Raw genomic sequence first — 21,299 nt, 5'->3', positions numbered from 1 at the left:
ACTCCCTCCGCCATGTTTCATGACTCAATGATCGACGTCTCATTTTGATGTCTGAGTTGTTAAATGCAGAAATGATGCATTTTCCAATAACAACTCCACAAAATTGCACAATAATGTAGCTGTAGAGAGACACTGATATTTACCTCCTGTGACACAAGGGTGACATGTATGTATGATGCCTACCAATTATGTTTTTTTATTTTCTATTTGAGATCATTTTACTCAGGCTCTCAATTGTCTTTTATGATTATTGCAGCTTTTTTTTTATACGTGCACACGGGTCCTGAGACATCCAATTTCTTTCCACTTTATCTTTTACATATTTCCCTTGATTGACATAAATTAACTGGACATTGTAACTGACTTTTATATCCCTGTTTTTCACCTGTTATCTGCTTCGTATCTTGGAAAATTCAATACATATCGTTTTTAATAAGTTCATGGGGAAATAATGGGAGTAATGAATCGTCAGAGAAGTATTAAAATGACACTTCAGAAAATATAAACGCACCCTCTGTCATCCAGCCTCTAATGAACTGTTTATTCTACACTGTATGTTTGTGTGTGTGTGTCCTCGCCAGCAGATGGTGCATTCCTCAGGATCTTCTTGTTCCACTGCTGCTGCTCCTGCTGCTCGTGTAGAGGCGGAGCTGTCAGTTGACGTTGTCGGGCATCGAGCAGCAGAGAGAGAGAGAGGGGGGGAAGCAGCATCAGCATCAGGGCTCTGTCACATCCTCACTGGATCACAGCACCAACAGCCTCCGTCCACCCTGACAAGGACAACGCTACCCGGGGACACGATCTGAAATTTAGGGATCTCATCGAAAGAAGCAACCATGCTGGCGTGCACAGAGATGATCACCATGTGTCTCCAATCTGCAAAGCACGAACGCCTGAGGAGGCAGCAGGAGCTGGACCACAACCAGAACCAAGGCGCCTCTATGTTCCATGATGTAAGTCTGCACTGTTACAGCTTCAGCCGTGACACTGTTGTCGTTTTATTTTCAATGCGCCGCACAATTTAGAAATGTGGTTCATTTTACGCACGAGTATCCCCACGAGTGTCCTTCATTCTGCTCTTATTCCATGAATGGTTGACCTGGACGCATGATGTACAGTAGCCCTATTATGAAAGAAAGGTGAGTGCCTGTCCGTGCGTGAACAACAAAAGACGTGCCCGTCGTCTGACACGCACACGCTTCTGATTCTCCCCGCGTTTTTACGCATTTTACTGGCATTTTTCTCTCATATGATAATTAGGGTCATGACATTGGTCGTGTGCCCTGGATGATGAAACGTGAATAAAACATGAGGTGGTGTCCAGTATATTACTAATGAGCAGCCTCCCCTTCATAAACATAAAAATAGAACGATGTCACAGTTTGAATTATTTAATCAGGATATTGCACAGAGGGTTGGATCACACACTCAGCTGCATTAGCATACAGTACGTCCATAGCTACTAATGTGTGCATGCAATATTGTATCTAACTATATATAGGTATATGATGATATTAAAACAAATTATGTTCCCCCTTCAGGCAGATTATTGGCCAGCAAAGAGAACATCAGACTCTCATTCATGAGAAATGCAGCATTGAGCTGCTGCTGCTGGAGAGAACCGATGCTAAATGCATTTAACCCAAATTGCTGCAGTTAGCATCCGTTCTCTCCAGCCCAATGCTGCATTTCTCATGAATGAGATTTAGTCTTGTGTGATCTCACTAAAGCACCATTCCACTATAATCTGTTCTATCTATATTTGTATTCTTCCTGACAGATAAATAATCCTCATGTGCTCCAATTTCTCCCTGTAAAATTCTGCAAAACCCATGGTTCTTTTCTTCTGACAAATATCAGAACTGCTCACTTATGACTTGAAGAAGATTTTCTGTGTTCTTTATTTTTCGGCTCTCACCGTTTGTCTCTGTATGAAATTAGATAAAGTCTCTAAGTGGTTTGGCTGCCGTGCGAAGGCTGTTAAAGCTTTTACGTCCCTGAGAGTCATTTTGCTGCCGATTCTGAGATAATGATCTCCAGAGGCTGACGGGAAGCTGTGTTGTCATTCAGTGCTGTTTGGTGTGGCTGAGATGCTGGAGATGTCCTCGCAGTGTGAGTAACTCCTCTGTGCTGTAGTTTCAAGGTGATGAGTAGGACCCAGTGTGGCATATTACTGGCCCCGGGGACCGGCTGAGATAGGACTTATAAAGCCGAGGCCCGAGCAGCTGGCCATTTAACTAATATTGCTCATAGATCTTCATCAGCTCTGTGGGATGAAAGCACCTCTATGGACTTCCCCCGGCCTCTCACTTAGCAGCTCAAAGGGGAAGTGAAGGCCAGTAAATCACCACTCCTCAGGTTTTCTCCTGGGTGGATGTTTATCGCTCTCATTTTGTTTCCAACATTTTGTGGAGTGACAGGATGCCCACATCAGCCCTTCTACAGTTTAGAGGAGAATTTACTGCGACAGCTCAGCCTCCAGGTTCAATCCCGTCCCCTGCGTTCAGAAGCTGTGATCCGTGCTCATCACATCCAGACCACACTGTATGTTTATTTGTTTTAGACCTTTCAGAACAAAATGACTTAGATCTCAGTTAACCTTCTATGTGTTTCGGACCTGATCAATACTTCTGGACCAATCATTTATTATCTCATAACAGAGATTGTTGAGAACTAAGGGTTAGCAAGGAGCCGCAGACACAGAGATGCCAAGGAAAGGTTTTGAAAAGATGCTGAAGTTAAATCTGTTAGATGACGATTGAAAAGTTTTTCTGTAGCTAAATTGACTAAAGTTTAATTTTACATTACATATAGCCTATATCATAGGCTTATCCTCACTTACACAAACATTTAAGTACTGATTTCTATTACGTTAGTTGTCTGAGTCAAACGTTTGTCACTGACAACACACTGTCGTTTTTTCATAGATGTCATTGGTCCTAGTTTCATACTGACTGTTAGCATTTAAGAATTACAGTTAAAAGTCTATTTTTTCAACTTCTATTCAATTCAATAGCGGATATATCTTGGTGACAACCCTTTGGGACCCAACTATTCAATGACACTTGAGTTGTGTAGTCCATTCATTCTTTTCAAATAAAAATGTCATGAAACTGTGTACACATCACAGTAATAGTGTCAATGAATTCAGACTTTCACAGTGAGTCTCCTTGACAAAAAAAACTGTTAAAATCTGTGCACTATATATTGAAGCATATATAGTTGATTTGCCAATGCTCCTTTAAGTCTACTCTGAATTAGACCTCATTTACAGGTTATTTCAAAATGCCATACCATCTTTTGTGTGGTGTATATTTGTTCAGAGCTATTCTTACTGGAGTCTGGGAGTCTCAGATGTCTTGAGTGGATGACGGATGTTGAACAGAGTGTGTTCAGGTCTTCACACACAGATGTGCTTTAGAGGTGACAGCTGGATATGAGTGCACCGCTCCACTCATTAATCAACCTGCCACTGGATTCTCTCTGTCCACACGTGATTGGTGATGAAGCAGAAATAAAAAAAGAAAGAGGTGCCACTCTGATCTTACACGCGACACCTCACGCTCCACAAACGGTGACTTCTCACAGGTTCGCTGTTACATTGCGTGGAGGTTGAAGATTTCATTAATGCTTTTATTACTGTGTTCACTGCTTAAAGGTTCAGTGTGTAAGATTTAGGTGAAAGGGATCTATTGGCAGAAATTTCATATAAAAATGTGTTTCATCTAAATTGTACAAATTGTTGTTTTATTTCCCAAAGCACGGGCCCTTTATATTAAAATACCTTATATTTACATCGGGAGCAGGTCCTCTCTGGGGGCCGACATGTTTTTTACAGTAGCCCTAACTGGACAAACTAAACACCTTTTGAGGTTTTTTTGACAACTGAAGGCTACCACAGGTTCCCTTTAATGTTTGGAAGGGGAGGGTGAGGAGAGGGGTATTCAGCTGCAGCATCTAACTTCACCACTAGTAGTCACTAAATTCGGCACAGTGAACCTTTAAATGAAAGAACAAGAAAAGCACCGTTGTTTCCTGCTCTTGCAGGTTTTGCTCAAAACTGTGTAAAAATATTTTTCAAAGGGTCACGATCGATTCCAGTGCTCAGAGAGAAAGAAAAATATCGTTCTAAAGCTTCTCCTGCTGCACTCAAATGTCAGCGTCTCATTTCCTGAGATTTCTCATGTCAGGTCTCCTTCGTTCTTGAAATGTGGAAACTGCAGCCCCTCCTAATGTTGTCCTGTGGATAAATAAAAAGAAATGTATGAAAATAAAATGTTTTGGTTAGCTCACACCACTGCTCCAATAACAACAATTTAATTGGCATGTGTTTTGTATTTTATCTCTTTTATATAATTACACATTTGCAAGCTTTTGCTACTGCGCGAAGACACTGTATTTCTTTGTAATTGCTCAAAATCTTATATAGAGTTTATGTTTTTAATTTGTCCAGTTTATTGTGACTTTAGTGCAAATACCCCAGAGTAAAAAATCTAAACATGATCTTCTTTAATTGCAGATATTCCGCCGGGCAGACAAAAATGGTGAGTAAACAAAATGCACAGCTAATTGGGCATTATGCGGCACATTAAGTCTCAGCTGCACACAAAAAAACGAGACACAAAAATGAGATGCAGAGTAAAACCAGGCAGCGCTTTGATGGCTGTGCTCACACAGGCGGTCTGTTTCTGTTTCGGCTCTGAGGGGATTGACGTGACCCAGCTGGATCTTATCTTTCTGTTTTGTTGTCATCCCTGAGAAATTCACACTGGAAGGACTCAAATCACCAAGGTCAGGGGCAGCTGCATATTTTGGGGGCATTGTGATGTGGCTGGAGTTGGCAGGGTGAACTCTCCACGAAATATCACACAAATATTGCAACACATGCATACAAAATTTAGCGGTGGAAATAACGTTGCTATTCAGTAGATGTGGCCTCAGGTGTCACTTGAAAACAAATTTGCACCCGATGTGAATTTTATGCATTCCCCCTGCAAACGTGTCACTATTACGTCTGATTAATGTGTTACCGTGTTACATTCAAATCCCCTCTTTACTTCAAAAGACCCCCAAGGTCTTCTGGGAAAAAACACATGGAGCATCCAGCTCTGCATGAAAAGCAAGGCTGGCAAACAGGGAAATGTTTTTGCTCTCAATTTTGTATTCATGCGCCGCATCTCCATTTAATGGAGTGTAAAATGCGAAAGAGGGAGGTTAGTAATGCACGTATAGACTATATGTACTCGACTGCGATCAATTTGTTATGTAGGAGTGGGAATCTGTTACATAAGAACGTGTGCTGCAATGTGCAGAGGTTGGTTGGGGTGGCTCACAGCTCGTGTCAAGATATTTAGATACAAAAAAATCCTTCCGTTGAATTATTGAAGAGACTGTGAGAAGAGGTGTGATTCTTTCGGGCTGTAGTTACGGAAGTGTGTTAGACGCAAAAGCCTTTTCTGTCTCGTCTCAGGTGACTCGTTTTGTGGATAAGCAGTAAAACATAATGACACATGTGCGACATTTTAAAACACGTGCTTATATTAAATGCATTTTTTGCGAAGCTTCTGGCTCCATGTGTTCTTCAACCCCGCCGCTTTCATCTTTCCCTCTTTGTAGAAGGAATGCACATGAGGAGAACTCAGTCGTACGTTCGGTGTAGTTATCTTTAATTTGCAGCCGAGCTCTGTTTGCTCCTCGTCCTCTTCACAAACTCACTGAGTCGTGCACCCGTGAGGAGAGGGCCTCCTTCCAATCAGCAGTGAGTGGGCTGCCATGATACGCCTGGAGCGCTGCAGACTTACCACATAATGAGGGCTGCCTACCAACCTAATGTAATGAGGAGTTTTTAATAAAAAATTGTTTTCATGCAAGAATATGTAGAGATAGATCAGAACCCTTTTTTTTTTTACAGCAGCCTCGTGCTGAGATTCATTTCCTAATCATTTATGTTGCTGCACATTGAGCACAGAGATGCACACGTGGATTCACAATGTGACAAGATGAAACAGAATGGTGTGATCAATGGTATCTCATTTTGTCTGAGATGTGTCATTAGGAAAATCCACTCAGAGTCATGATAAGTCAGCAACTTGATAAATGAGCTTTGATGGGAGGGGGGGAGGGGTCTGCAGTGTTCGATTAGTCACAGCATTGCCCTCAGGGGACAAACAGAATATTATCATGTGAGCTGACCTCTTAACACCAGCAGTGAAGTGAAGAAATGATTTGTCACGGCCGCTGACTCCCTTCGTTTTAAAACGTGAACATTAAATTCATCATTATGGATTTGTTCTTATTGTATTTAAAAAATAAACAAGCTGCTAATATATTAACCTATCATATTTTATTTGTATATGTCATATTCACAATCACATTTTGCCTCATCTAGGGCTTTACAGGGTGCTGCACCCTCTGCCCTTAGCCCAACACTACCAAAAGCTCCCTCTTAAAAAACATGTTGAACCTCAGAGAGAGTCACATGTGAGGGGATCCCTCTCCTAGGACGGACAGAAGTGCAATAGATGCCATGTTCATCAGAGTTCATCAACACAATAATATTTACAACATTCATAAGAAAAGACAAAGTCGAACATAAATGGAGGGGTGTGTCAATGTTTGAAGTATATACAAAATAAAATGTCTGCCAGCAATGAAGGGAGCAGTAATGACTATTGTAATGAGGTACTCCCGGTAATAGTATATATGAGTAGGCATTTTGTATATTTAAGCAATCTGGTCGTAATTGTAAACTACGATCAGCTGCCACCACCATGGCGATCCACGATCCACGATCTGCAAGGACTCCTGGGAAGAAGTCGAGTCAGTATCATGAATTGATGAGTCGTTAATGTGATGATAACAAACTGATACAAAGCACGGGGATGATGTTTTATAAAGGTGGAAAATCAGTGCATAATGTGCTTTTGCATTTAACCTCTAGATAGTAGAAGATGACTATCACTGTGAGGTTTCTCCTCCACTAGTTTGTTCACTTGCAGTCTGTTTAATTAATGCTGTATTCAGCGCTGCAGCAGAGAGGAGTGTGAAGCGCAGCCGAATCCTCTCAGGATGCAGAGACGAACAAAAGAGCTGCAGCTCTGGATGGTCGATCAGTCATCGGAATTCAGATCTCATTTATGAGTTAAAGCAAAGAATGTCTCTTCATTAGCGGTCCAGTGTTTGGTCTCTATTTCGAGAAGCTCACATGTATGTTTAAATTAAGAATTTTATTAAGTTATTTGAATTCATCATTTTGAGTTGAACTCACCTAATATTTTGTTCCAAAGACATGTTTTAAACAAACAATTTATGTTCTGTCTTTATTTCAAAAAGCTCATGAGTATGTTTAAAGTCTGCTTTTATTTTCAAATCAAACAAATTAAGAAACTGTAAGAAAGGACAGAGCGACTATGAAACCTTCAACTTTGAAAAACTGAAACACAAGAAATTAATAATTGATCATCATAATATAGATATTTATTTATTTTTCCGTAAATTAGTTTTTTCAAATCTAGTCCAAACATATTTGACACCCAGACTTTGAACAGGAAGTTCAGAACAACACTGATTAATAACTCATAATTTGATTTCAATGTTTACTCCTCAGTCTGATTTTATCTCTGCGCTGCACCGCAGGACTTCATGTGTTATTGTTGCTGCTTTTGTTTTAGCAGTTTTAGTTTTTGATTCCCTCAAGGAAATATGTTCCTGGAAAGATACGAGCTTCACTACAGGGGGACCTTTTCATTTCAGGTCACAGTTCGATCTGCGGTTTTACTCGGTGTGAAATGAGACCATTAGCTGCCGTGTGTCTGTCGGGAGACACTGATTTATCACCCGTCTGAGCAAATAACAAGATTTTCCCACAGAGGTGTTGAACAGGCAGTTGTTAGTCACGGATCTCTGGGATGAATTACAGCCAAATGTGAATGTTTTCTAATTAAATCTGACTGTGTTAGAGCTGAATGCTGAGGACATTAACCAGTTCTTTCCTCACATAATACAATAACATCAATTTTGTCTTAGAGCAGCAGTAAAGTTGACAAATCACGTTGTGTCTTCCCATTTCTGCAACGAGAAAAAGACCTGTACTTGGCATTTAATAAAAACTATGCAGTATTTAATCTCTGTACTGGTTTTTAAAAGGTTGGAGGGAAATATGCCGTCTGCTATTATAGTAGCACAAATGATGGATACATAGTTATTAAGTTACAATGAAAGAAAATGACTGAAATTTGCTTGAGAAATGAAAAGTGAAATTGATTGTTAACATTATTGGTAATCCACGAATCCACTAAATGATCCATGAATAGTGTCTCTCTAGTTAAGTTTTAGCTAAATTGAGGTAAAGAGTTCATTCTAATTCATTATAAATGCAAACAATGTGTCTCCTTGAATCATCATTATTAATTTAACATTTATTCTAAGATATATGTTAATCTTAATTTAATTGGTTTTTCTACTTACTCCTAGTAAATTTTTTTTAACTTTTGTCATTTAATAATATGTACTTCATTTTTGTATGAGCTCAGCTTCCCAGCATGCTCCGAGGCAACGTATTGTTATCGAACCCGGCCAATGTTTTAGTTTCTTCAGCACGAGGTCCCACTGATTGTAAAAATATTGAATAACAGTTTCTATAATAAACATGATGTTTCTCCTCCAGTGCTTATTTTTGCACATTCTATTTGGATGATGAAATCTGTAACAAATCCTCCACATGCCTTCGAGACAACCCCTTGTACCAATGCAGGTTCGCTCTCTGAGAAACAGTGGACACTTGCACAATGAGCCATCTGAGCTGTTTGTGCACTGTGACTTGTTTGCAGGATATCCAAATTGATGTGAATCTACAACAAGGCAGCTCTGATGGAGAAGGCTGCAGAATGAGTCAGAGGTGCAACAGACCGTGTTTACTCCTACACCATGTGGAAAGACAATTTATTTCACACGGTAGTTGGAGAGAGGAATTATGATTCTGCCTCCTCTAACAGCTTCGTAATTCTGGCCGAGGTTTATTGTAGCCAGACCTCGACAAATGCAAAACACTTTAATATTAATTTTTACGTGCAGACTATACCAAATTTCTTTACCAAATTTGAAAGGTTTAAAGGGTTCAATGTGTAAGATTTAGGTGAAAGTGTGGAAGGGGAGGGTGAGGTGAGGGGTATTCAGCTGCAACATGCAACTTCACCACTAGATGTCAATAAACTCTACACACTGAACCTTTAAACAAGCCTTTGCTGCAAACTGCATCAGGTCTGGAGCCGTCCACAGTGTGTTCTTACCAGCTCACAGATGATTTACTGTTGGCTCAGGCTTCCATCAGTCAGAGCATTGCGGGCTGGCAGGGATCTGAGATCAGAGTCTCCAAAGGTTTCAGTGCTTACAGACCAAAGCTGATGAGATCTCATTATCATCCGAAGTTGGTGTGTTAAAGCGAGCTCAGCTGTGACTGCTCAGCCTTCAGTCCCTGCATGTTCCCAATTTCATCACTACGCCGCGAGGGCTGCAACAAACTGTCCCTGACACTTCTTCCCAAAGGAAGACAGTGTTCACGTTAATGAAGCCTTTGTCTATTGCTGCCATGAAGGAAATGTAATTGGCTAAAGCTCAAATCGTCTGTATGCGGTGGTGCAGCGATTAGCACTGTCGTCTCACAGCAAGGTTTGCATGTTCTCCCCGTCTGCGTGGGTTTTCTCCGGCTTCCTCCCACAGTCCAAAGACCTGCAGATTGGTGTTAGATGGACTGGAGACTTCAGAATGTGAGGGTGAACAGTTGTTTGTCTCTGTTGACCCTGTGATACACAGGGTGACCTGTCCAGGGCGCACCCCGCCTCTCGTCCAATGTCAGCTGGCTCCCCTCACGACCCTGAAAAAGGTTTATAGATAATGAATGGGTGTATCACAAATAACTAATCACAAATAAAGAGAAGATTTCATGACAAAGCTGATTGATGCACTGATACTTTCATTTGCAGCAGTACCTTTGTCTGCATAGGATCCTGAATCCGTACGAGCCTCGTCCCATCTTGTTGAATAATTGATAAACTCTTCATTAAGGTGATAAAAAGGTCTCTGGGTTCGGTGGGGTATCATTTGAACGGGTGTGTCTCCTTTCAGACGACGGGAAGCTGTCCTTGGAGGAGTTCCAGTCTTACTTCACTGATGGTATCCTCACTGACGAGCAGATGCAGGAGCTGTACTACTCCATCGACAGGAAGCAGACAGAGTAAGCTCATCTTCGGTTTGGACGTCTTCCAGCTCTGCAGCCATCTGCGGCTCCTCCTGCTCTCCTGCTGCCTGGCTCGGAGACGACAACACTTCACTTCAGTGGAGATTATGTCAATATTGCCGAGAGAGCCTCAATTCTGACATGAAGGACTTTGCAGCACAGTGTTTATACACTGATGAGCAGAATTAGATTTTCAAATATGTCAACATTTGCCTGTGCCATCGGCTGACAATTAAAATGATAATGAACATTTGGTAGCATAGCATATATGTGTCTCTACACAACAGTGCAGTGAAACTGCGTGATGTCCTTTTGCCCATCGTTGACGTAACAACCAATCACAGGGAAGGGCACGATGAGCTCAGATATCTCTGGCCACTTTATCAATACATTGAATGAACATGCATTGAGATCAGGTAGATCGTATCTGACCTAATCTGCATCCTTCCACAAAGTTTTGTGGTAATCGGTCCAGTATTTTTTACATAATCCTGCAAACAGACAAACAAACAAATGTTGAAAACCCCCTTGGCTGAAGTTCTTACACCACTTGATTATTGGAGCTTCATCTCTGCCCTTTTAATATATAGCTCAACTTAATTTGCAGGTTTTCAACTTCAAAATGCATGTTAATAAGGGTAACAAAAATTTGAAGTGCATTAAATCATTAAAATTATATATTAACGCTAAACTTACAATTTAAATTACTGAAGTATAAGTATTCAATGTCCCGTAAAGTCAACTCAGTATACCTCATCCTACTGTGCTATTGTTTACATCCTCATAATATCAAATTTACCATTCTGATGTTAAACAGGTACAATGTGTACAGCGCTAATGTAGACCACCTCATTTTATTGTGTTGAGCATGATAATTAGTACAGCTCAGGCCAATGTTTGGTCATACGAATGATAATAATAATATTAATAATAAACCAAGTAAGATTTTTTCTCAAAAGTGGCACCAGATGAAAAGTCAGATGATCACTAGAATCATTATACATTTTTTTTTCTTTTTTTTACAATGATTAAAAGTTGAATTATGTTAAATCTGGGAATGTGTTATGAGAAAAGTGTGTTTTAAGATTTCATTTAAAGGAAGCTACTGACTCAGGCTGCCATATTACTATATTATATACATCAGGGTGTTCCAGAGCTTCTGAGCTCTTATTTCAATATCTCTGTCCCTCTTAGTCTTCAAAAAGACAAAACACCAAACCCTGTCTGGAGGAGGCTATGTGTATTTCTATCATCTTATGTTCTTAACTACAATAACTCTCTCTCTTCTTTTCATTGCCATCCTTCTTCACAGGAACCTGGACATAGACAAACTCTCAGGTAATTATGTGTCATTCTTGCATCATCTTATTTAGCGTTCTGTCAATATCACTCGCCAAACTTCACAGTACAAGGTTTCATGGGTTAAACTCTTCCATTGAGCTTCAGCTGCCTGATGATGACTGTAACTCAAGCCCAAGCATCTCAGTGACTCAGTATTTAAGATGTAATTATGGCGTGGGCCAAACAGCTTTAATTCTATTTGATGCCATTAGTGTCAGTATTGATTCACTTCCCTCTTGTGGGAAAACACCACCGACCAGTGAGCTGATCACACATAAGCCATGTTGAAGGTGCTTAATGCATTTTCTCCTCCAGAGTACTTCAGTCCACATCTGGGAGAATATGTCAACGTCCTCTCTGCTCTGGAAAAGCTGAATGTGGCCATTTTGAAGGCCATGGACAAAACAAAAGAGGTGAGCGATTTCTTCTCAGCACTGTGTTGAATCGTATAATGTCAAGACATTTCAAAAGTGATGACGAGCACACAAAATCACTTCAACAATTTTCCGAGTCAGTATCTTTCAGGCCTCGGAGTAGGCTTTGTTTGTTTTTGCATCATCTGTCAGTTTGAAACCCTCTCAGAGGACCGACTCCAGCTGCCTCTCTCTTCACTGATGAAACATGCAGAGGTATTTAGCACCTTACATGGATGATGACATGAACAAAGGAAAACATTGAGCTAAAAATACTTTTCTAAATAGTTTTTAGGTAATTTGACCAACTAATCTGATAGATCGTCCAACTAATCGATTAACTGTGTTGAGATATTATCATAACTTTTGTGTCCCTATACAGTAGATGGACATAATTTCAATATTGACATGAAAATGTCCTGGTATGTTGTGTAACATGTGTTGGAACACATGATTACCATAATATGCACATTCAAGCATAAATCACCTCACATAGGAATAAGACTCCCTCTAGCAATATATAACATGTTTTCACTGCTGTTAACACTTAAGTGTTTTTCCTCTTCACAAGATCACATACAGCACAAAGGATGTGGAAGAATGATTTGCTTTTCACATTAAAACACTATCCAGTATGAAATGTATTAAAGTTCTTAGACCCATGGTTTTAAATATGTTCCCTCTTTAAATGTATTTAAAGAGGGAACATGTATTTATGAAAAGGCTCTAGAGTTAAATAAAGAAAGTAACTGGTCAATAAAAAATAAAAAAATCTTGTATTTTCAGACAATGAGACACAAATTCTCATCGGATGTTCACCCTTAGATTGTGAAACATGCTAATCAGAGCGATTTGAAATATTTGTTCTGCTTAGCTGAGCAGAACTGTAAACTATGAGACGCTGCAGGGCTTAAAGACATGCAGAGAGCTGTCCTGCTGTTGAAGGGGAAAACACAGAGTTCAGATCATAAGAGAACTTCCACTAAGACACAATCGATAGCTCAGCTCCGTCTTTATTGGCGCTTACATAACCCTCCATGTTCAGCCAGCTAACAAACATGGGGCGCAGGCTGTGAACAGATACGTGTATGGACGCATTCGTATAATGAGCCTGTTTCACTGCAGTGAATTATTTTCACTGCAGTGCACGGAGTGGGCTTTACTGAGAGGAGAGAATAGATCGATCTGATCTGACGTCAGATTACCTCAACAAAACTGCATCACAAGCTCATATCTGTTTTCATTTCTCAGCTGCTCTCATCTCTTCCTCTTTCAATTTATATCCCTCTTTTTAATTCAGACCATAATTCAGTCGGACACATACTTTTCCCAATCTGCATTATTATCTTCTTTTCTCTGTTCATCCATCTACTCTGACATTATCTCCCTTTTCATTCTTTCTTTTCCTTTCCCCTTCTCTAGATATATACGGTAGCCCTAAGGGCTCCAAACATAACAGTTCACATCGAGAACATATATTTCAGATTAAGGAAATATGGATAATACTTGTCTCGTCTGGGATTGGACAGAACCCAAGTCCCAGGCACACACATTTTTCACGTTTTGGAAGAATGGAAGAATGGGTTGAGATCTTTAGAGGAATATAAGGATGCGCCCAGGGTGACTGACGTCTTAGCTTTTTCCTCTCCACAGGCTTTAAATATTTATTTTGATTTGAAATCGACCTGTATTTGTATTTCATTTCTATGTTTAATTCTTATTTCAGTGTTTAATCTCGTTTCAATGGAGGATGAGCAGAGTGCGAATTTCATGGTGTGGTGCAACTCCTGTTGTGACCGTTGGCTACACATGAATCTTGTATTTAACTAAAGACTTTCATATGATATATTTTTCGATGTGCTTTCCAAATATCATAACATCATGTCCCTGACAGCATGCTTGAAACTCTGAGTTGTTTCAATCACAATCCCCAAAAAAATTCAATCAAAATGTTGTTTTGTTTTCTGAAACTTTATTTTGAATCTTGATCCTCTGTCCTACCATAGTATGATCCATGCCTTCCAACACCTCATACATAATGTTTTCGGGTTGTGCCTCAGCCTGAGGTTGCATATTTTGTCATCCTGATATCAGCATTAATTGTCAAATTCAAATATATTGGTGCATGTTTTCCAAAGGCTCTGGTTTATTAAGCCTTCGTAATGTCTAAAATAGATCTTCTCCGTGGTTTGGTGCCCTGATATAAACAGAAAATATCCTCTGTGTTGTCACAGCTGCTCTGTCTCTGGAAAGGGGGGAATAGAGAAAAGGACTGAGTTACATCACTCGTGTATTAGTGTCTGGTCTCTGCTGCTGAGAAAACAAGACACTTACATGCAAGGATTCCTTAATGCTCAATGGTCATTTTTCAAACATCTCCTTTTCATTTTCTCCTGAACCCAATTTATTTGCACCATAGGAAGCTGGTGAGGAGGATAGGCTCCATTGTCCACAGCTACTGAGCTGGCAGAGCTGTGTTTATGTGGAGTGAAAAAAACACACACAAGCTGTTACACTGAAGCTGAGAGAGGTCCTTGAAAACCAGCAGCATCCATACATTATTATAAAAGCTCTTTCCAGCTATCTGACTACATCATTATCACCTTTTGTGTTTTGCATCCATTAACTGTGACATGCAATCACCATGCATGTTTGGACTGTTTAAAGGGGGCAGACGGGAATACTGTTATTTCAGCTCAGCTCCTTTCGTCAAATTACTGCAAATAAAAATAATAATCTTACTAATAGAAGCAAGGAAGATTTCTAGGATCAAATAGAAGAATGTTGTATCTACTTCTTGGTCAGTCATTTTCCTTCATTGATCCTCTACAGGAGTATCAGGGCTCATCAGTGCTGGGTCAGTTTGTGACGCGCTTCCTCCTGAGGGAGACCACCACCCAGCTACAGTCCCTGCAGTCGTCCCTGGACTGTGCGATGGAGGCTGTTCATGACCAAGGTTGCACAGGGAAGAGGATACTGAAGACGCCCCAGGACCTGCCCATCCAGAGGGTGGCCAAGCGCCCCGGCCGCCGCATCCAAAAGAACATGTGTCTCTCTCCTACTGACCCCTACTCCGGCATGCTCACCACAGGTACACTGCAAGGTTACACGGAAATTAAGATACTGGAAAAGTAAAGTGCAAACATTTGACAAAACACTGGGGTCCACCTGTTTTTGTTGTGCTCATATCTTGTTTCTGGGTTCAGGGGTCAGTGTGGAGCCGGACAACCACTGGGGCTCCCAGATCAACCAGCTGGAGGAACTCATAGACAAACTGGAGTGTGAGGTTTGTACGAAATCTAGTTTGTTTGAGTGGAAATTGCAGCCAGAAGGTTTCGCTCATGAGGCAGAATTGCTCTTTGCAAAGATCAGGTTTAACTACAGAGGCTCAGCCGTCACAGGCGGAAATGTCAAGCAGACTGTAGGAGCTTTGTTCTGTTTGTGCAGATGTACAGTGCTTGCTCTGTTGTCAGAGCTACCATTTTGTCAGAGAGAGAGGATTTAACGATGGCCAAGATGTCTCATACGAGCAGATTACCAGAAAACATGAATGTAAACATAAAGCCACACAACGGAAACACAACCACAACAGAAGTGAGCAACAATGGGCACGGAGATACATTCTGTTTTTTAATGAGCATTCGTTTATGAAAATGAGGATAAAACAGCCACTGTGTTAAATGTGATGCTTGTCTATTTGTGGTGATACGGTACAGGTGCCTTCCTCCTTTTGGGCCGGTCCACGCACCCATACCTTAATACCTCAAATAGACAAGCATCAACTTTTACGCAAAGACTTGGTTTACTGGGTTTTAATAATCGATGTCTCACTTGACCACATTACGTAAAATGTTGCCACTGTGGAGGCTTTTACTGTTGTATTGTGACTTTTGCGTTTTTCCTGTTTATGCGACGTCTCGGAAAACGTATGATTTACACAAAGCACAAAGCTGCATCGCTCTACACTCAAAGAAGAGGTTTCAGCGAACAATGATTGTTTTTAAATGTAATGCTTAACATATGCATGTACAAACTGATGCATCAGTCTGGGATCTTGAAGTATTTCGCCCACAGATTTGAAGAAGGACACATAGGTGCTGCTGTCGAGATTTAACTCAGTTAGAACTTTTAAAAAAATCCATCTGATATTACAGAAGAGGCTTTTTTCCAAGGTTACATATCAACAAACCAGCTAATGCACTAATAATTGCCATTTCCTATCATGGCCGTGTAGAGAGGAATGAGCAGCACAGTCTGAGTGGGGGTGATCACTTCCTCTGTGAAAGCTAATGCCTTGTGGCAGACTGTAACCAGAGGCCATTCTGCGCCTCTGCTGGATTCACTTCACTTCTATTTCTTGTTCTGCTCATGTCTGACTGAAATATTTATGCCCCGTTTTCAGAGTCCGCATCTTGAGCCTCTCAAAGAGGACACGTTAGCAGGGACGTATAATTCGGTGAGTCACCTAAATAAATGTTCATCAGTGTGTACACAGTATATGTCAATTATGTTTTGAATACATTACATGTGAATTTTGAACGATTTTATATCTGCAACTGACATAGTAACCTCCACCAGTGAGGTTATGTTTTCACCCCTGGTTGTTTGTAAGCACGATTGCACAAAAACAACTAAATTGATTTAATCTAAATTTGCTGGAAGAATTTGTTGTGAGTCAGGGAAGAATCCGTTGAATTTCGGTGCGGAGTCGGATCAGGTCCAATAATTTGTTCACTTTCTTTAACATATAGCGAGAGATCCGGCCCATTTAGGAAGCTGATATCTCAGGGGACTATTGGGCCCTGGCAGAGGTGCACGCTCTGCCGAGTTTGACAAGGTACCCAGTAATTGTTTTTCTCTCTCTCTGCTGTAGAACATTCTTCTGGTTCAGAGGCAAATGTCTGTGAAGGAGAGAGACGTGGAGCAGGTTCAGCAGGCTCTCAAAATCTACACAGATGCCACCAACAGCCAGCTAAACAACCTGCAGTACGTCCCTTTATGTGCCTCGGTGCCTTTGTTTGTCCCCGGGAGCTCTCTGTGATTTTCAAGCAGCCACTTCCAATCGTTTCAATTTTCCCAAACATGCACCATGACCCTTCCTTCCCTCCCCCCCCTCTCTCCCTCTCTCTCTCACTCTCTCTCCCTATGTGTTTTTATTTTCAGTGTTTCAGTCCAGAACCTGCCAGACAGATCATGCTTCATCATGTATGAATTTTGGCAGGATCGTCTCTCCTGGATGAGGTAGGATCACACGGGGTCTCGTGGCTTATTAAACCAAGAAAAGCACATTCTGAGAATATCAGTGCATGAACCAAACGGTCCCACTGAGCCCGCAGGTTCTCTTTGACACATTATTTTCCTCGCCTGGAGGCAAACAGCAGTCTCATGCTTTCAATCCCTGTTTCCACTCAGCTACCTGCAGTCGTCCATCAGCAAGACTTTCCAGCGCTGCATTATCGACTCACTGGAGGATCCGGAGATGGTCTCCACCATGCTCCTCCCAGGTAGAGATCAGACCTTTAAACCTTTTAACAATCATCTCTAGCTGAACTCTTTCATACACAAAATCTCACATTAATTTCAGTGGAATTGTGTAAATAGATTATAGAACACCAGGGCCCGTGTAAAATTTATTTTATTGCATATACCTCAACATCCGACTTACATAATATTTATACCATGCAATACCTACCTCTACCGTGTGCAAACGTACTTCGGTGTAACACCTTCCCCTTTGTCATCTGGGATTATTATTCCCATGGAATATATAAACGTATTGTGATCAGAGGTGTCAAAAGTATTCCCATTTATTACTCAAGTAGAAGTATAGATACTGGGGTTTAAAAATACTTCTGTAGAAGTTGAAGTATCAACTCAAGCTTTTTACTTAAGTAAAAGTGTAAAAGTACTGGTTTCAAAACTACTTAAAGTATAAAAGTAAAAGTAATGTAAGGGGAATTTTTAAATGTAAATACATTAGAGTACCATATGTGTACTACTGAGCATTAGCATGCGTTTCATGGAGTGGAAGACATGATAACTAGTTGCCAATGAGTATTGTAATAGTGCAAAAAGTCAAACTTCAGTGGAATGTTTTCAATAACCTTTATTGGAAGAGACCATGAGACCTTTGGACTAAATCCTGTATGTAGAACAACACTACCGATAGGCTTTGTTCAGCCGCAAAAGCAGCAGGTTCTCAAAGTTATTTGAGCCTATGCATGCTCTACCTGAACTGAAGATGAGCCCTGCAAAACTCAACAGTCTTTCACAGGCTGCTGAGGCCCTGCCCTTTGTACACACCGCCCGTCGCTACTACCGATTGGATGGTTTAGTGAGGTCCTCGGATCGGCCCCGCCGGAGTCGGTAACGGCCCTGGCGGAGCGCCGAGAAGACGATCAAACTTGACTATCTAGAGGAAGTAAAAGTCGTAACAAGGTTTCCGTAGGTTAACCTGCGGAAGGATCATTACCAGTACAGCCGGGTTCGACTGCACGGCGCCCCAGGGCCAGCGTGTCTCCCGAGGCCGGGGTTGTGTGTGGCACGCGAGTGCTCTTCGGGACCCTCCTTTTCGGTTGTGTGGCGCCCTCGGCCTGGCCGTCATCCCGCGCGTGCGGCGGGCACCCTACTCAAACTCTCCTCGCTCGAGGGGGGTTTAATGTCTCACAAAAAAAATGTTTTTTTTGTGTGTGTTTTTGAACGATGACAAACCGGAAAGAAAACAAGCCAAAAGGAAATAGGAGTAACGAGGCTATTTTTAAAATGTAAGGAGTAGAAAGTACAGATATTTGCGTGAAAATGTAAGGAGTAGAAGTAAAAAGTCGTCTGAAAAATAAATACTCCAGTAAAGTATAGATACCCAAAATTTCTACTTAAGTAAGGTAACGAAGTATTTGTACTTAGTTACTTGACACCTCTGATTGTGATTGATTTGTCTCTAGAAAATAACATTAAAAAATGACATACATTTTCTTTCATGTTCACAGCCTCTTGGTGGATTATGAACAACAACTGACAGAGCGGAGCAGCCGTTATTCAACATCATTAAAGCAATTGAATTTTTTCCTTTTTGTTCCTCGATATCTACTTTTTCCTCGTGTCATGACCAGGATTGTTTTTGCAAAGCCATGCTCTGAGGTAAAAGAGTGAAACCAACGAAAACCTTGGATTAGAAAGAAGAGGCACTGCAATATTTTCCTTTAGTGACCAGGGTCTTTCCCCAATGTTGTTTCCCCTCTGTATTTGCACATTTCTTGCTCCCGATTAAATAGACACACAAGAAATTGAAAAAGTTTAAAAATATTTGCATGCTTTCATATTCCTCTGTGATAGTTTATTTCTCCTATGTGCATCTTAGAGTAGATATAACGTCAATGAAACAATAATAGAAACACGTGAAGAAAAACTGATCAGTCCATCCTTCACTATCCGTCACTCATTCTTCAGTACAAACAAAACAGATGTAGTGGCAGGGTTCACCTGCATCCTCCTTCATTCTCTCTGTGGCTATGTGCTTTGTTGTCCTCTTCAAAGCTCTGCTGCCAAGTGTCCGTTAGTTGGAACCAAGTGAATAAATGAGTAGGGTCTAAACTTTTATCATCCGTGTGACACTTTTGCACTTTAGAAAAAAGAAGAAACATGGACCTTATTGTGACAAACAGATGTTTATTGTAGATTGTCTATTGAAAATGTAGATTCAACTGTTTTATTAAGCTAAGAGTTGGACTGGAGTGTAGCCAGAAAATATAGCAGACGATAATTAACCAAATAACTGCGCAGTTCTCCTGTAATGTTACTCTATACATAAAACTCAAAAAGCCATTATTTTACATTTGCAGTGTGTAATCAGAAGAGTTAAACGGCACACCGTATACACACATAGAGGTTTATATTTTGAGTACAGGAAAGAAGCAGAAACTGTTTAATGTGTAGCGATTTAAGACGTAATTTGAGTAAAGATTATGTACAGTAGATAATAAAAGCTATGAGATGTCAGTAACTGTTGTAGAGCACTGGTAAATGTACAGTATGATAGTTTATGAAGCCTGATAAAGAGATGAATGGTTGTATTCATCCTTTGTTTTATTTCTTTTATGAATAATATACAGTGGTTATGTGGATGTTATGATTGTTTTCTGGCATGAAATAAAGTTCATGACACATTGATGACATGGAAATCTGCAGTACATGTTGTCTCCTTGAGTAAAATGCTTGTGAAATGTGTAAATTACCGTGAAAGCAAAGTGAAGTGGCCCATATATCGACAAGTTAATTAAGTATTTTGTCTGTGTTTACAGGGTTATAGGTTAATTTCAGCAGCAGGAGTAAATAATAACTTCTCATTTGAGTCCCAGCTTTTTATACTGCTGCAAAATACCAGATTTAAATTGTATCAGAATCCAATGTGAAACAGCAGAAGAACAATTATAGAAATTATTTTCTTCCACTTAACTGAATAGAACTGCTCATGATATCAGCTGCTGGAACCTCTGGGAAACGTCTTTGAAAAGGAAAATGGAGCGATTTCAAACCCACCTTGTGGTGAATGTGGGGCAATTAGCTGCTCTCCCCTCTTCAAAGCCAGTCGGTGCTTCCTCCTCAGACACGACACATGAAAGAGCTCTTTCAAGGAAACTTTATTGTCAAAGTTTCCACTGCAGCAGCAGCTGACAGCTCATAGTCACATCCAATATTTGGTCATAATCAGGGGCGTTTCTAGGGTTGAAAGAAAGGGGGGGGCTTAGCCCCTAAGGACGCTGAATGTTTGGGCTCATTTGGGGCTGCGGATATCCATGTTTCTTACAGTTAATAGATTGGTTCAATCATAAGGAGTGTGATTTTTCTCTGTATCTTTTTTGCATTCATTCAGTATAAGATAACAGAAGAGACAGAATTTCAGGGTCATTGTGAAATTTGACAACAAAAATATTAACTGATTATAAACAACAACATTCTATAGGCACTGAAAACTGTCAGAAGATTTTTTTTTTTATGTGTTTATTCATTTAAGCTTATTTTGGCTTCATGACTGACTTTGTTTAGCAACAATAAAATGTTGAAAGCCCCTTTGAGGGTCCCTGGAGCGAACCCTAGCTGACATTAGGTGAGAGGGTACACCGCCAGGAGGTAGCATGAGCCCTTACAAGTCTGAAGCATTTGTGTTCACTGCTGCCAGTGGGACCAGTGGAGTGTACTGGTGTGAGGGCGCCAGGGGCCGCAGCAACGCAGTCAACATTACAGTAAGCTGTGAGTCTTGTGTAACAGAGAAGTTTCAGGACAAACTCAGGAAGAAACCACCGACTTCTGTGTAG

The 21,299-nt window shown here is 40.7% G+C and overlaps 1 protein-coding gene across 5 annotated transcripts; it reads left to right on the top strand.

The window, feature by feature from the left end:
• Positions 1 to 29: 29 nt before the first annotated feature.
• LOC128443076 (N-terminal EF-hand calcium-binding protein 1) lies at positions 30 to 20,165 on the top strand. 5 transcript variants are annotated; one of them, XM_053425803.1, is made up of 16 exons: positions 820 to 953; positions 1,119 to 1,139; positions 2,071 to 2,112; positions 3,324 to 3,588; positions 4,520 to 4,544; positions 10,123 to 10,231; positions 11,547 to 11,572; positions 11,891 to 11,988; positions 12,142 to 12,204; positions 14,821 to 15,079; positions 15,195 to 15,274; positions 16,391 to 16,444; positions 16,862 to 16,974; positions 17,152 to 17,229; positions 17,401 to 17,492; positions 18,975 to 20,165. In XM_053425803.1, the coding sequence occupies exons 6-16, from the start codon at positions 10,191 to 10,193 to the stop codon at positions 19,001 to 19,003; spliced, it is 933 nt and encodes a 310-aa protein (XP_053281778.1). In that variant the 5' UTR covers positions 820 to 953; positions 1,119 to 1,139; positions 2,071 to 2,112; positions 3,324 to 3,588; positions 4,520 to 4,544; positions 10,123 to 10,190; the 3' UTR covers positions 19,004 to 20,165. The 5 variants fall into 5 exon arrangements, with proteins under 5 accessions (XP_053281774.1, XP_053281775.1, XP_053281778.1 ...); XM_053425799.1 differs by lacking the exons at positions 1,119 to 1,139; positions 2,071 to 2,112; positions 3,324 to 3,588 and adding an exon at positions 30 to 166 and having other exon boundaries at positions 585 to 953; XM_053425801.1 differs by lacking the exons at positions 2,071 to 2,112; positions 3,324 to 3,588.
• Positions 20,166 to 21,299: the final 1,134 nt, after the last annotated feature.

This window comes from Pleuronectes platessa, chromosome 6 (assembly GCF_947347685.1).
Source record: "Pleuronectes platessa chromosome 6, fPlePla1.1, whole genome shotgun sequence".
Classification (NCBI taxonomy): Eukaryota; Metazoa; Chordata; class Actinopteri; order Pleuronectiformes; family Pleuronectidae; genus Pleuronectes; species Pleuronectes platessa.
This window is presented reverse-complemented; position numbering and strand designations above follow the sequence as displayed.